At 40.9% G+C, this 11,308-nt stretch overlaps 1 protein-coding gene across 1 annotated transcript; it reads right to left on the bottom strand.

Moving 5' to 3' along the window:
- Positions 1 to 2,791: 2,791 nt before the first annotated feature.
- Positions 2,792 to 9,928, bottom strand: C3AR1 (complement C3a receptor 1). The gene is made up of 2 exons (XM_047787608.1): positions 9,718 to 9,928; positions 2,792 to 4,257 (listed from the first exon to the last, which is right to left on the bottom strand). Exon 2 carries the CDS (start codon positions 4,245 to 4,247, stop codon positions 2,817 to 2,819), a length of 1,431 nt encoding a protein of 476 aa, XP_047643564.1. The 5' UTR covers positions 4,248 to 4,257; positions 9,718 to 9,928; the 3' UTR covers positions 2,792 to 2,816.
- Positions 9,929 to 11,308: the final 1,380 nt, after the last annotated feature.

The raw sequence follows: 11,308 nt of genomic DNA on the forward strand, positions 1-11,308 counted from the left end.
TAGCTAATCACCATTAGAGCAAACCTACAGCTACCCACTATGAGATTGATTTGCTGTGTATTTAGAGATTAGGATATATTCTAATTAAAAAGACTCACGAATCTCTTTGCAAGGAGAAAGAAAGCATTTATTCACATCAAATATACACACAGATTAAACTGGAAGGTGTCATAGCAAATTTCACATCATATCAGATATTATTACTGCACAACTGAAAGAATTCCTAGTACAAGCTTTTTCTACATACTACTTTTTGTAGTATGTAGAAAAATCACTGACCAAATGACAGTGGCTTGCAAGTCTAAAACAGTTCATTTTCTATTTTTCAGATAAATCACTGTACTCTGCTTAGACGAGGCTATGTTTAGTACCAACAAATGTGCAAATTTAGAGGTTTAACACATGCAACTTTATATACAGAGCAAAATGAGAAGGTGATTGGGAGTTGAATAACATTTTTAAAAAAGGAGAGATGGACCGTTGGAATGGAGAGACGTGCTAGAAGAAATGTGTGATCATGAACAAATGAAAGGATAATGGTTAATGAATACCGGGAAGCTGACTAAACAGCACGTATGAATATGTTTGGACAAAACCCTTCATCGTTCAAAACAAGAAGTCATTTTATAATGGCTCCGAAAACTAACAGCCTAAGGCCATGACTTGGAGATATCATGGTGCATATCAGAAGAAACATCTAAAGTGGTCACAGGGGTTATCTGTGGGAAGTGGAAGGGGGAAGAAGGAGGGGCTGGGCAGAGTGGAGTGGGAAACCTCTTCGATTTCACTGTAAGCCTTGAATTCTCTTTATTTTTTTTTATTTTTATTTTTTTAGGGCTGCACCCACCGCATATGGAAGTTCCCCGGGCTAGGGGTTGAATCAGAGCTGCAGCTCCCAGCCTACTCCACAGCCACAGCAATGCTGGATCTGAGCTGTGTCTGCGACCACAGCTCGCAGCAATGCCAGATCCTTAACCCACTGAGTGAAGCCAGGGATCGAACCTGCATCCTCACAGAGACTATGTTGTGTTCTTAACCTGCTGAGCCACAGCAGGACCTCCTGAATTCTCTTTAAACCATGTGCATGTATTACTTTGGTAGAGATAAAGATTTAAAAAAACAACAACAACCCAAAGATAAATCTGGTAATTTGGGTGTGAAAGATACTCACCTATAATCATGTTTTTAAAAGTTGGATGGGGTGTCTAGAGGGTACTCAGTTATTTTGCTGTGAATTCAAGAATTGCTGCTCTGTCCTCTGCCCTCTTTCTCCTTGCATTTGAAATGAGTTTTTTTGGAAATACTAATTTGGATTGAGAGGAGGGGAGTAGCATCTTATGAAACTATTGGTTATTAGAGGCATAAAGTCTGGAAGGAGATTTAGAGGTAGAGGAAGAATAAAGGAATTAAGGAACTTAAGAAAAGGAAGGAAAGACAGGTGATAGCATCCTTAGGCAGGTAGGGTAAACAGAGAACTCCTAAAACCTAGGCTTACATATGGTTTCAAGAGAAAGTATTCAGATTCCTGAGAAGTCTGTCTTTACACGACAGGTGCTTATTTAGTTGTTATAGTGGAAACTAAGGATTCCTATGCCCATGTATCCAGGAGTATTCCAACTAGCAGGCATCTGGCATTGTACTCTGCTCCAGATTCAGTCTCATAACTCCTTGTTTTCATAGCCTTTTTCTTTCTTCACCTTTTTTTTTTCCATTTAAAACCATCGCCACTACCACCACCACCACCACCACCACCACCACAAAAAAGCCCTAGAATAAATAATCAGCTTTAACTCAGGTAGGACTAGAAGAAAAGGTTTTAGATTGAATCTGGAAAGGAATTTAGAAAAAAATCCAATGATGGAAACATTTAAAAACAGACCGCATCTTCGTTTATCTCACATGGCTTTGTTTCAGACGGAGGCAGACCAATTTTTACAAAGATTCCCAAATTTAGCATTCATCAGAAAGGAGAGAGCTTGTGAAAACAATGTTTGCCCCTCCCCCACTTTAGATTCTGATTCAGCAAGTTGGGCTGGGGTTCAGGAATTTGAATTTCTTTTTTTTTTTTTTTTTGTCTTTTGTTGTTATTGTTATTGTTGTTGTTGTTGCTATTTCTAGGGCCGCTCCCGCGGCATATGGAGGTTCCCAGGCTAGGGGTTGAATCGGAGCTGTAGCCACCGGCCTACGCCAGAGCCACAGCAATGCGGGATCCGAGCCGTGTCTGCAACGTACACCACAGCTCACAGCAACGCCGGATCGTCAACCCACTGAGCAAGGGCAGGGACCGAACCTGTAACCTCATGGCTCCTAGTCGGATTCGTTAACCACTGCGCCACGACGGGAACTCCAGGAATTTGAATTTCTAACTACTTTCCAGAAGATGCTAATGCCACCAGCCTGGGGCCACACTTCAAAAAATCTCTGGATTGAGTCTGTTTCTGAAATCCTCTGCTCTCCTGTATCTCTCATCTTTTTTCGAAGCGAGTTGCACTGGGAGTTCCCAGCATAGCTCAGCGGAAACAAATCTGACTCGCATCCATGAGGATGCAGGTTCAACCCCTGGCCTTGATCAGTGGGTTAAGGATCTGATGTTGCCTTGAGTTGTGGTGTAGGTCGAAGGTGTGGCTTGGATCTGGTGTTGCTGTGCCTCTGGTGTAGGTCGGCAGCTGCAGCTCCAATTTGACCCCTAGTCTGGGAACCTCCACATGCCACACGGCTGTGGCCCTAAAAAGCTAAAAAAAGAAAAAGAGAGACAGAAACAAGTTGCACTGGGTGGAGCCCTAAGAAATTCTGCTTGAGTCGGCTGCTTCCTATTTTCATACAACTGTACTGATACTGTTTTTTGACACAGAGACTTTATTTTGGGAGCAGCTGGTAGAGTGTGTCATGTCCTCACTGAAAGCTGCCTCCAGAATTCCCTGCATGGACTGCTTTGCTTTATTCCTGATATCTTTCCCCAGGAGGGCATAGAGGAAGGGATTGAAGCAACTATTGGCAGAGGCTAGAGCAAGGGACACATGGTCCCAGGACGACAGAGCTTCCCCCAAAGGAGTCTCTGGGCCAACAAACAAAAACAGGACTCCAAAAATGTGGTATGGAGCCCAGCAGATGAGGAAAACAACCACCACCACCATAGCCACTCTCAGGGATTTGCTCCGAGACTTGGTGAAGCGGCTTCCACGAATTCGGAAGATAATGAGGCTGTAACAGGCCACCATGACAATGAAAGGCAGCAGGAAACCCAGCACCAGCCTGGTGATGGTTATCACTACCTCGGGTGTTGGTGCTTGATGGCTGTAGACAAATTGGCTTAAATCATCAAAATCATGGATATCTGGTGATAGATCGGATGTGTAAAAGGAATTGCCAGAGGCGCTAGAGAAAAACTCTAAAGCATGGGCCTTATCCAGTGGTTTAGTTCTGTGATCTTCAACGGGAAACTCACTGGGGATTGCAGGTGAAAGCTCATCAGTAAGTTTAAATAAATTATAATGTGGATGTTGAGCAGACGATCTAGCTGAATCTGCAGCAGGTGAAGCTCCAGAAGTTCTTCGAAATACCTGAGACTGGAGGCCAGTGGTGTGAGGATAATCACTGGTTTGTAGAGAGAAAGAATCTAATCTGTCATCCATGTCTCCAGGCAGCTCAGCAATGGAGTTGTCAAGAGACCTGTTTTCCAGGAGATCAAAAGTGAATTCTGAATAATCTATTGGGCCGTAGAAATTGTAGCCACAAGTAGTGTGGTTGTCCATGGTGAACGTTTCCCGGTATATGAACACAGGTATACACATTACAAAAGCCACCGCCCAGATACATCCACAGATCGTCAAGGCGGTCCGCACATTGCGATGTTTCTGGCACCAGATTGGCTTGAGTACCAAAAGACAGCGGTCCAGGCTGATGGCAGTCAGCAGGAAGACGCTGGCAAACATGTTGAGGATGATAATGGAGGGGATGAGCTTGCAAAGGAACCAGCCATAGGGCCAGTGTCCTTGGAGAGCCAAATGGACCAGGGAGAAGGGCAAGGAGAGACAGCAGAGAAAGTCAGCCATGGTGAGGTGGAGAAACCAGACCGTGTTCACCGTCCGTTGCATCTTCAGACCAGCCACCCACAGCACCAGCCCGTTGCCTGGCAACCCCAGTAAGAAAGTGAAGCTGAGAATGACCATGGAGAGAATGATTTCAGGTTCATTCCAGGGCCGTGAGTGGAGGTTGGTGGAATTGGTCTCCGCAGAGAAAGACTCCATGGCTAAACGTCTATGAAAATATGAATAAAAATGTTAAAGCTAACTATCTTTTAAAAACATATTTTTAGAATTCTAACCTTCCCAATATAAAGATGTAGAACTGTAAAACCCTCACACTGTTTTAGTTTATATTCCTTGACTTCACATTGGATCACACAAAAACTTTCTCTGGGAGTTCCCATTATGGCGCAGTGGAAACGAATCCGACTAATATCCATGAGGATGCAGGTTCAACCTCTGGCCTTGCTCAGTGGGTCAGGGATCTGGCGTTGCCATGAGCGGTGGTGTAGTTCTCAGACACGGTTCTGGATCTGGTGTTGCCATGGCTGTGGCTGTGGCTGGCAGCTGTAGCTCCTATTCGACCCCTAACCTGGGAACTTCCATACGCCGAGGATGCGGCCCTAAAAAAAAAAATAAATAAAGCAAAAACAAAACAAAACAAAAAAACATTTTCTGATACAGAGTTCCTGTTGTGGCTCATTGCGTTAAGAACGTGACTGCTATCCGTGGAGATGCAGGTTTGATCCCTGGCCTTGCTCAGTGGGTTAAGGATACAGCGTTGCCACAAGCTGCAGAGCCTAGGTCACAGATGTGGCTCAGATCTGGTGTTGCCGTGGGCTGTGGTGTAGGCCAAGACCTACAGCTCCGGTTGGACCCCTAGCCCAGGAACTTCATATGCTTCAGGTGTAGTCATAAAAAAAAAAATAAACAAAAATTTTCTGATAGACAATTTAAAATCTTCTGTACTGATTTAAATGTGTATCAAATAACTTCATTTGTAAGTCCCTACCAATATAAATTTCTCCTCTTTCTTGCACTTTCTATCTCATTTTCCACTGGTTCCTTTCCTCATCTAATATTGCTATTGAAAATGACCAAGTTAAAAGGACAGGTGAACAATGACTTCTTGACCAGAGGTTCCCAACCTGAGATCCACAAAAGGGCTTTAGGAAGCTCCATCACCACCTCATATTGATCTATAAAAATTTACATATTTTCATTTCTTTACATATTTTCATTTCTTTCAGGGCAGGAGGTCTATCGATTCCCTCTACCAGATTTTCAAAATATTCACCATCACAGAATAAGGTGCTCTAGACTCAGTTGTTTCTTTTACTCTTCTGTCTGTCTGTCTGTCTATCTTTTTAAGGCTATACCTGCAGCATATGGAGGTTCCCAGGCTAGGGGTCAAATCGGAGCTGTAACCGCTGGCCTACACCGCAGCTCACAGCAATGCCGGATCCTTAACCCACTGAGCGAGGCCAGGGATTGAACCTGCGTCCTCATGGATACTAGTCAGATTTGTTTCTGCTGAGACATGACAGGAACTCCTCAGCTGTGTCTTTTAGATTCAACCTCATCTTTTTCTTTTGCTGTCAAACTTCTCAACAGTTGTTTACCCTCTTTGCATTGATTTCCTTACCACTTATCTTTTCTTTCTTTCTTTCTCTCTCTCTTTCTCTCTCTCTTTCTCTCTCTCTTTCTCTCTCTCTTTCTTTCTTTTCTTTCTTTCTTTCTTTCTTTCTTTCTTTCTTTCTTTCTTTCTTTCTTTCTTTCTTTCTTTCTTTCTTTCTTTCTTTCTTTCTTTCTTTCTTTCTTTCTTTCTTTCTTTCTTTCTTTCTTTCTTTCTTTCTTTCTTTCATGACTGCACCTACAGCATGTGGAAGTTCCCAGGCCAGGGATCAAACCCTCACCTCTGCAGCAAACTGAGCTGCACCACAGTGGGAACGCCTATTATTTATTTCTTGTTTATTTACTTTGTAATGAATATAACTTGGGGAAAATAGCTTGGTTATCACAGAAGCAGAAATATGTATGAAGAAAATGAGAAAGCATAAACAAGCAAAAATAAGAAAATAAAAATGTCATCTACTATTAGTGAGTGATTACTCCTTTAGCGCCTTAATTTACATCCTTCTAGATCTTCTTTCACATACATATGTGTATACTATATGTATGCGTATTTTTTGTTAAGCAAAATTTATCAAAATTAGATTACACTGTGCATATTAGTTTTTCAATTTTTAGGATTGTGGTGAAATACAGGTAACATAAAATATACCATCTTAACTATTTTTAAGTGCTCAGCAATGTTAGGTATATTTACATTATCGTGCAGTTTCCAGAACTTTCTCAACTTGTAAATTGAAACTTTATACCTATTAGTCAATAACTCCTTACTTCCCTTTCCTCCAGCTCCCGGAAATCACCTTCCTGTTTTCAGTTTCTATGCATTTGACTATTCTAGATAATCCACATAAAAGGTATCACATAGCATTTGTCTTTTTGTGATTGGCTTATTTCACTTGCAAAATGTCCTTAAGGGTCATCCATGTTGTAGCATGTGTCAGAATTTTCTTCCTTTTTCAGGTTGAACAATATTCCACCATAAGGTTGTACCACATTTTGCTTATCCATTCATCATTGATAGACCTTTGTATTGCTTCCACATTTTGGCTATTGTGGATAATTCTGCTATGAACATGGGTGTAAAAGCTCATTTTCTTATATAAACTGCTTTCTTTTATCAACGAGCAGTCTCCACAATATGCAGTAAGATTGTACCTTAAAGGATAATCAGACTTGAGCCACTTTTTCCATCTATCCTCCAAATGCCCTTTAGAGATGATTTGTCAACAATTAGATCCAATCTAGGACCATACTTTGCTTCAAGAAGCTTTTTAATCTCTTAATTTAACTTAGTTTGTCTTTTCCAAGGACACTGGCTCATTTTGAGGTTTATTGTTCTTACCACTCATTTCTTGACCTTTGCAAATGGTCTTTTGCCTCATCACTCTGCTGAAACTACATCCAGACAACAAATCCAAGCATCTTTTCCCCTGTCCAGCCTCCACAATATACATCTCATTTGATACACTGGTCCCTTACTACCCTCTTCTGGCCTTCCATAATTTTCAACATTCTTGTAAACTTACTCTACTTTATGGCTTTCCTTAAAAAAATCACTATTCCAAGTTAATGCCATTTTCTATTCCTTGGCTAACACTGTTTCATTCCATCTGGAATTACAGCCTCCCCCTTAACTTCCTCTTTCCTCCACTTTTAATTTCTCCCTGTTGAAATCCTAGCCATTCTTTAAGATCAAGCAAGCTCTAATGTATCTTCCTTGAAACCTCTCTTATAATCTCAATCATAATTTAATTCTTCAGCCTCCTGAAATTTTGTGTGGCGTGTGAGTTGAACTTTTTTTCATATTCTCTTTGGGATGATGCATTTTGTCTTGTGTTATTATTTTCGTGGCTCTCTTACCCGTCCTAAATTTCATAATGGTAAAAAAGAGTCTTGTTCCCTAAATGCTTGTTTTATAGAATGTAGCGCATCTTGTGAAACCGAAAGATTAAAAATTATTTGAACAGATGGATGATCATTTTGGGGGATTTACTTTTTTTTCCCTTTTTCAACTAAATTAAAAATTCTTAGTTTCATCCATTTAAACCAGTAAGGATGCTGTCACTTCTAACTTCCTTTTTCGTTTTCCAGTTCCCAGTTCTTACTGTCCAAAACAGCATTTTGTGTTTCCTTTCATAGGGATCCAAAATAATTTTGTGACTCAGAAGTCCTGCTGGGTCAACAAAATGCTGTCATAGGGATCAGCAGAAGTTAAGGAAAAACTGAGGCAACAAAATAATAAAAAGCCTCAGGAGCAGCCCTAGAAAAAGGCAAAAGGACAAAGAACAAAACAAAACAATAAAAACAGAAGTGATGCTCATTTTCCTTCTGTAGCCGTGCTTATTCCAAAATTCAAGTCTTGTCGGGGGAACTTCCTGTTCCCCTGGCAGCTACCTTGATTCACTGTCCTATGCACATATTCATGAAAAGACCCATAAAATATTGGGAGAAGGATAGAGTTATAGAATTCTAGGACTGAAAGGAAAGTGTTAGCAATCATCTCTGCTTTTTTTTTTTTTTTGGCCATGCTTCAGGTAGATGGAATTTCCCGGGCTGGGGTTGGAAGTCTTGCCACAGCAGCGACCCAAGCCACAGCATTGACAATGTCCCATCCTTAACCCAACAGCAATCATCTCTTCTTGTCTTTATTTATTTATTTATTTATTTATTTTAGGGCCCCACCCGTGGTATATGGAAATTCCCAGGGTAGGGGTCAAATTGGAGCTATAGCTGCCGCCCTACACCACCTACACCACAGCCACAGCCACGAGGGATCTGAGCCTACACCACAGCTCACAGCAACACCAGAGCCTTAACCCACTGCGTGAGGCCAGGGATCAAACTGAGTCCTCATGGATACTAGTTGGTTTTGTTTCTGCTATGCCACAACAGGAACTCCCTTCTTGACTTTATTTTTATTTTGCAGTTTTGACACTGAAATTCAGCAAATTAGGTGACTTTCACATATTCACAACTAGGAGGGTTTTCAAATCCTAGTTCCAATGAAGTCAGGACAATAGTCTTTTTACTATAAATAATCACATAACTGAAAAGCCTTTGGCATTGCTAAGAAAAAGAAAGATACAGTGAATTATATTTTAAATAATACATAGTATCTGTCTTGTAATGAAAGCATTATGTATATATATGCATATAAGTATATGTGTGTGTGTGTGTGTGTCATACCGATTTTTTTAGGCTGATCCTGGGACATATGGATGTTCCCAGGCTAGGGTTTGAATTGGAGCTACAGCTGCCAGTCTGTACCACAGCCATAGCAGTGTGGGATCCAAGTCACATCTGCAACCTACCCCACAGCTCAAGGCAATGCTGGATCTCCAACCCACTGAGCAAGGCCAGGGATCAAACCTGCATATTCATGGATGCTAGTCGGGTTTGTTGCCACTGAGCCACAATGGGAACTCTGAAAGTATATATGAATCAGAGTCTAACCTTTTAGAATAAGATAACTTTCTATATTTCTCCAAATGTTTTGGCTAAAAGGTATTTTACCTTTTTTTTTTTTAAGTTTTGAATACTGAGTTAGCTGACAGTAATTAAAAAGATAAATGAAATCCTGAAACTAAAATTCAACTATAATGGGGAAAAGAAGATTCCAGAGTCAAATACTAATGATAGGATGACAGAATCAGTAGTAATAAGGAATGAGCAAAAAAGAAAAAGAAAAGAGAAAAAGAGGAAATGGAATGAGAAAAAATACATATAGTAAGAAAAAACAGGCAATTGATGATTTGAAAAACAAAACAATTAGGGAAAGCTGGAACCAAGGGACAGAAGGAACAGTCAATTTAAGAGAGGGAAATGACATGAAAATTTAATATTCATTCCAGGATGAATATATCAAGAGCAAATTTAAATAGAATGTGGAATATTTAGAAAAAAGGAAAAGGTAGGCATGGATAAAACAGAAGAAATAAAAGCTGGGGAAGGAATAAGGTGAAATAAAAATTGTTATTATTATTGTAATATCTATCTCTTTTATCTATAATAAGAAAAACAAGCTAGGCACGAGTCATCAGACAGATCTCCATTTTCTTACCCCAAACCTGAGATTGTAACTGAAGCCTTCCGCACCCGATCTGGAGGTCCCCACACGTCTCGCCTTGTGCCCACACTTGACCACACTCAAGTCCTAAAGTCTGTTTAGGAAATTTGCTCAGCTCTTCCTCTTTCCCTCTTTCTTCATTTTTGACGATAACTTAAACCCAACACTTTTGACAACAATCTGACTCCACAGGAAGAGTTTCAAAGTTGAGTCATTTCTAAATGTCTTAGATAAGGCAAGTTAAAAAAAAAAAAGCAGAAGTCAGAGAGCATAGTTTTCAGAGGTTTTCTGCAGGACACGGAGTGTTGTCAGAGAGGGAGTATTCGTGTACATAAGCTTCTCACTTTACAGATTTCTTTTTTTTTTTTTTTGATCTTTTTAGGGCCACAGCCGCAGCACGTGGGAGTTCCCAGGCTGGGGGTCGATGCTGTATCACCAGCCTGTGCCACAGCCACAGCAATGCAGGATCCTTAACCCACTGAGCGAGGCCAGGGATCGAACCTGCGTCCTCGTGAAGACTAGGCAGATTTGTTTCTGCTGAGCCACAGTGGAACGCCTCACTTTATAGGTTTTTTTCTTTTGTTTTGTTTTAGAAATTCACACAAATGACCCTCTGGTATGTGAGAGGAGGGGTGGGAAGTGGATGGTGGAAAGACCTGCCTAACTCCATGCAATGAATCTCAAATAACATCTCTTAGGTGCGTAAGGTGAGTAAAAAAATGCGTCATGCCAAGATCAGATAAATGAAGCTATGTCCTTATCGCTAGAGATTCACAGTCTGGTGGGAATATGCACACACAAAACAAAAAAACTGTAGCACAATCCAGGCTAGAGTGATAGAAATAGCAGCAGAAATAAAATAGTAGAAAATAACAGGTAATATTTAGCTTGGGGCAATCTAGGAAAATCTTAAAGTAGAAATAAGATCTGTTAGAAATAAGATCCGTTAGAAATAAGATCTAAGGGGCAGGTCCTTCAAGAATTATGGGACTTCAGAGTTCTGTGATGCAGCAGGTTAAGGATCGGGCATTGTCACTGCAGTGGCTGGGGTCGCTGCTGTGGCTCTGGTTCAATCCCTGGCCTGGGAATCTTCCACATGCTACAAACATAGCAACAACAAAGAATCATGGAACTTCTCTAGAAAGAGGTGACAAGTTGTTTAAAGTGTTTAAATGGGGCATAGTTAGAGGCAGGTGGGCAGGAGAGTGCTTTTGGCACTGGAGAACAGGCGCCCGGTCTAGTTAATTAGGTTAATTAATTAAATTAGTTAATCAGATTAGCTAATTTCCTACATTAACTCTTTTCATCACAAAGAGGTGTAGAAGATGGAAGCAATTATTCCTGCTTAAAGGAGACATCAAAAAGAATTCTTGGAGTTCCCGTCGTGGCTCAGTGGTTAATGAATCCAACTAGGAACTATGAGACTGTGGGTTGGATCCCTGGCCTTGATGTATGCCGGCAGCTGTAGCTCCAATTGGACCCCTAGCCTGGGAACCTCCATATGTCACAGGAGCGGCCCTAGCAAAGACAAAAAGACAAAAAAAAAAGGAAAATAATTCTCACTCACATTATCCTCTTACATATA

Source organism: Phacochoerus africanus, chromosome 7 (genome assembly GCF_016906955.1).
Source record: "Phacochoerus africanus isolate WHEZ1 chromosome 7, ROS_Pafr_v1, whole genome shotgun sequence".
NCBI classification, from domain to species: domain Eukaryota; kingdom Metazoa; phylum Chordata; class Mammalia; order Artiodactyla; family Suidae; genus Phacochoerus; species Phacochoerus africanus.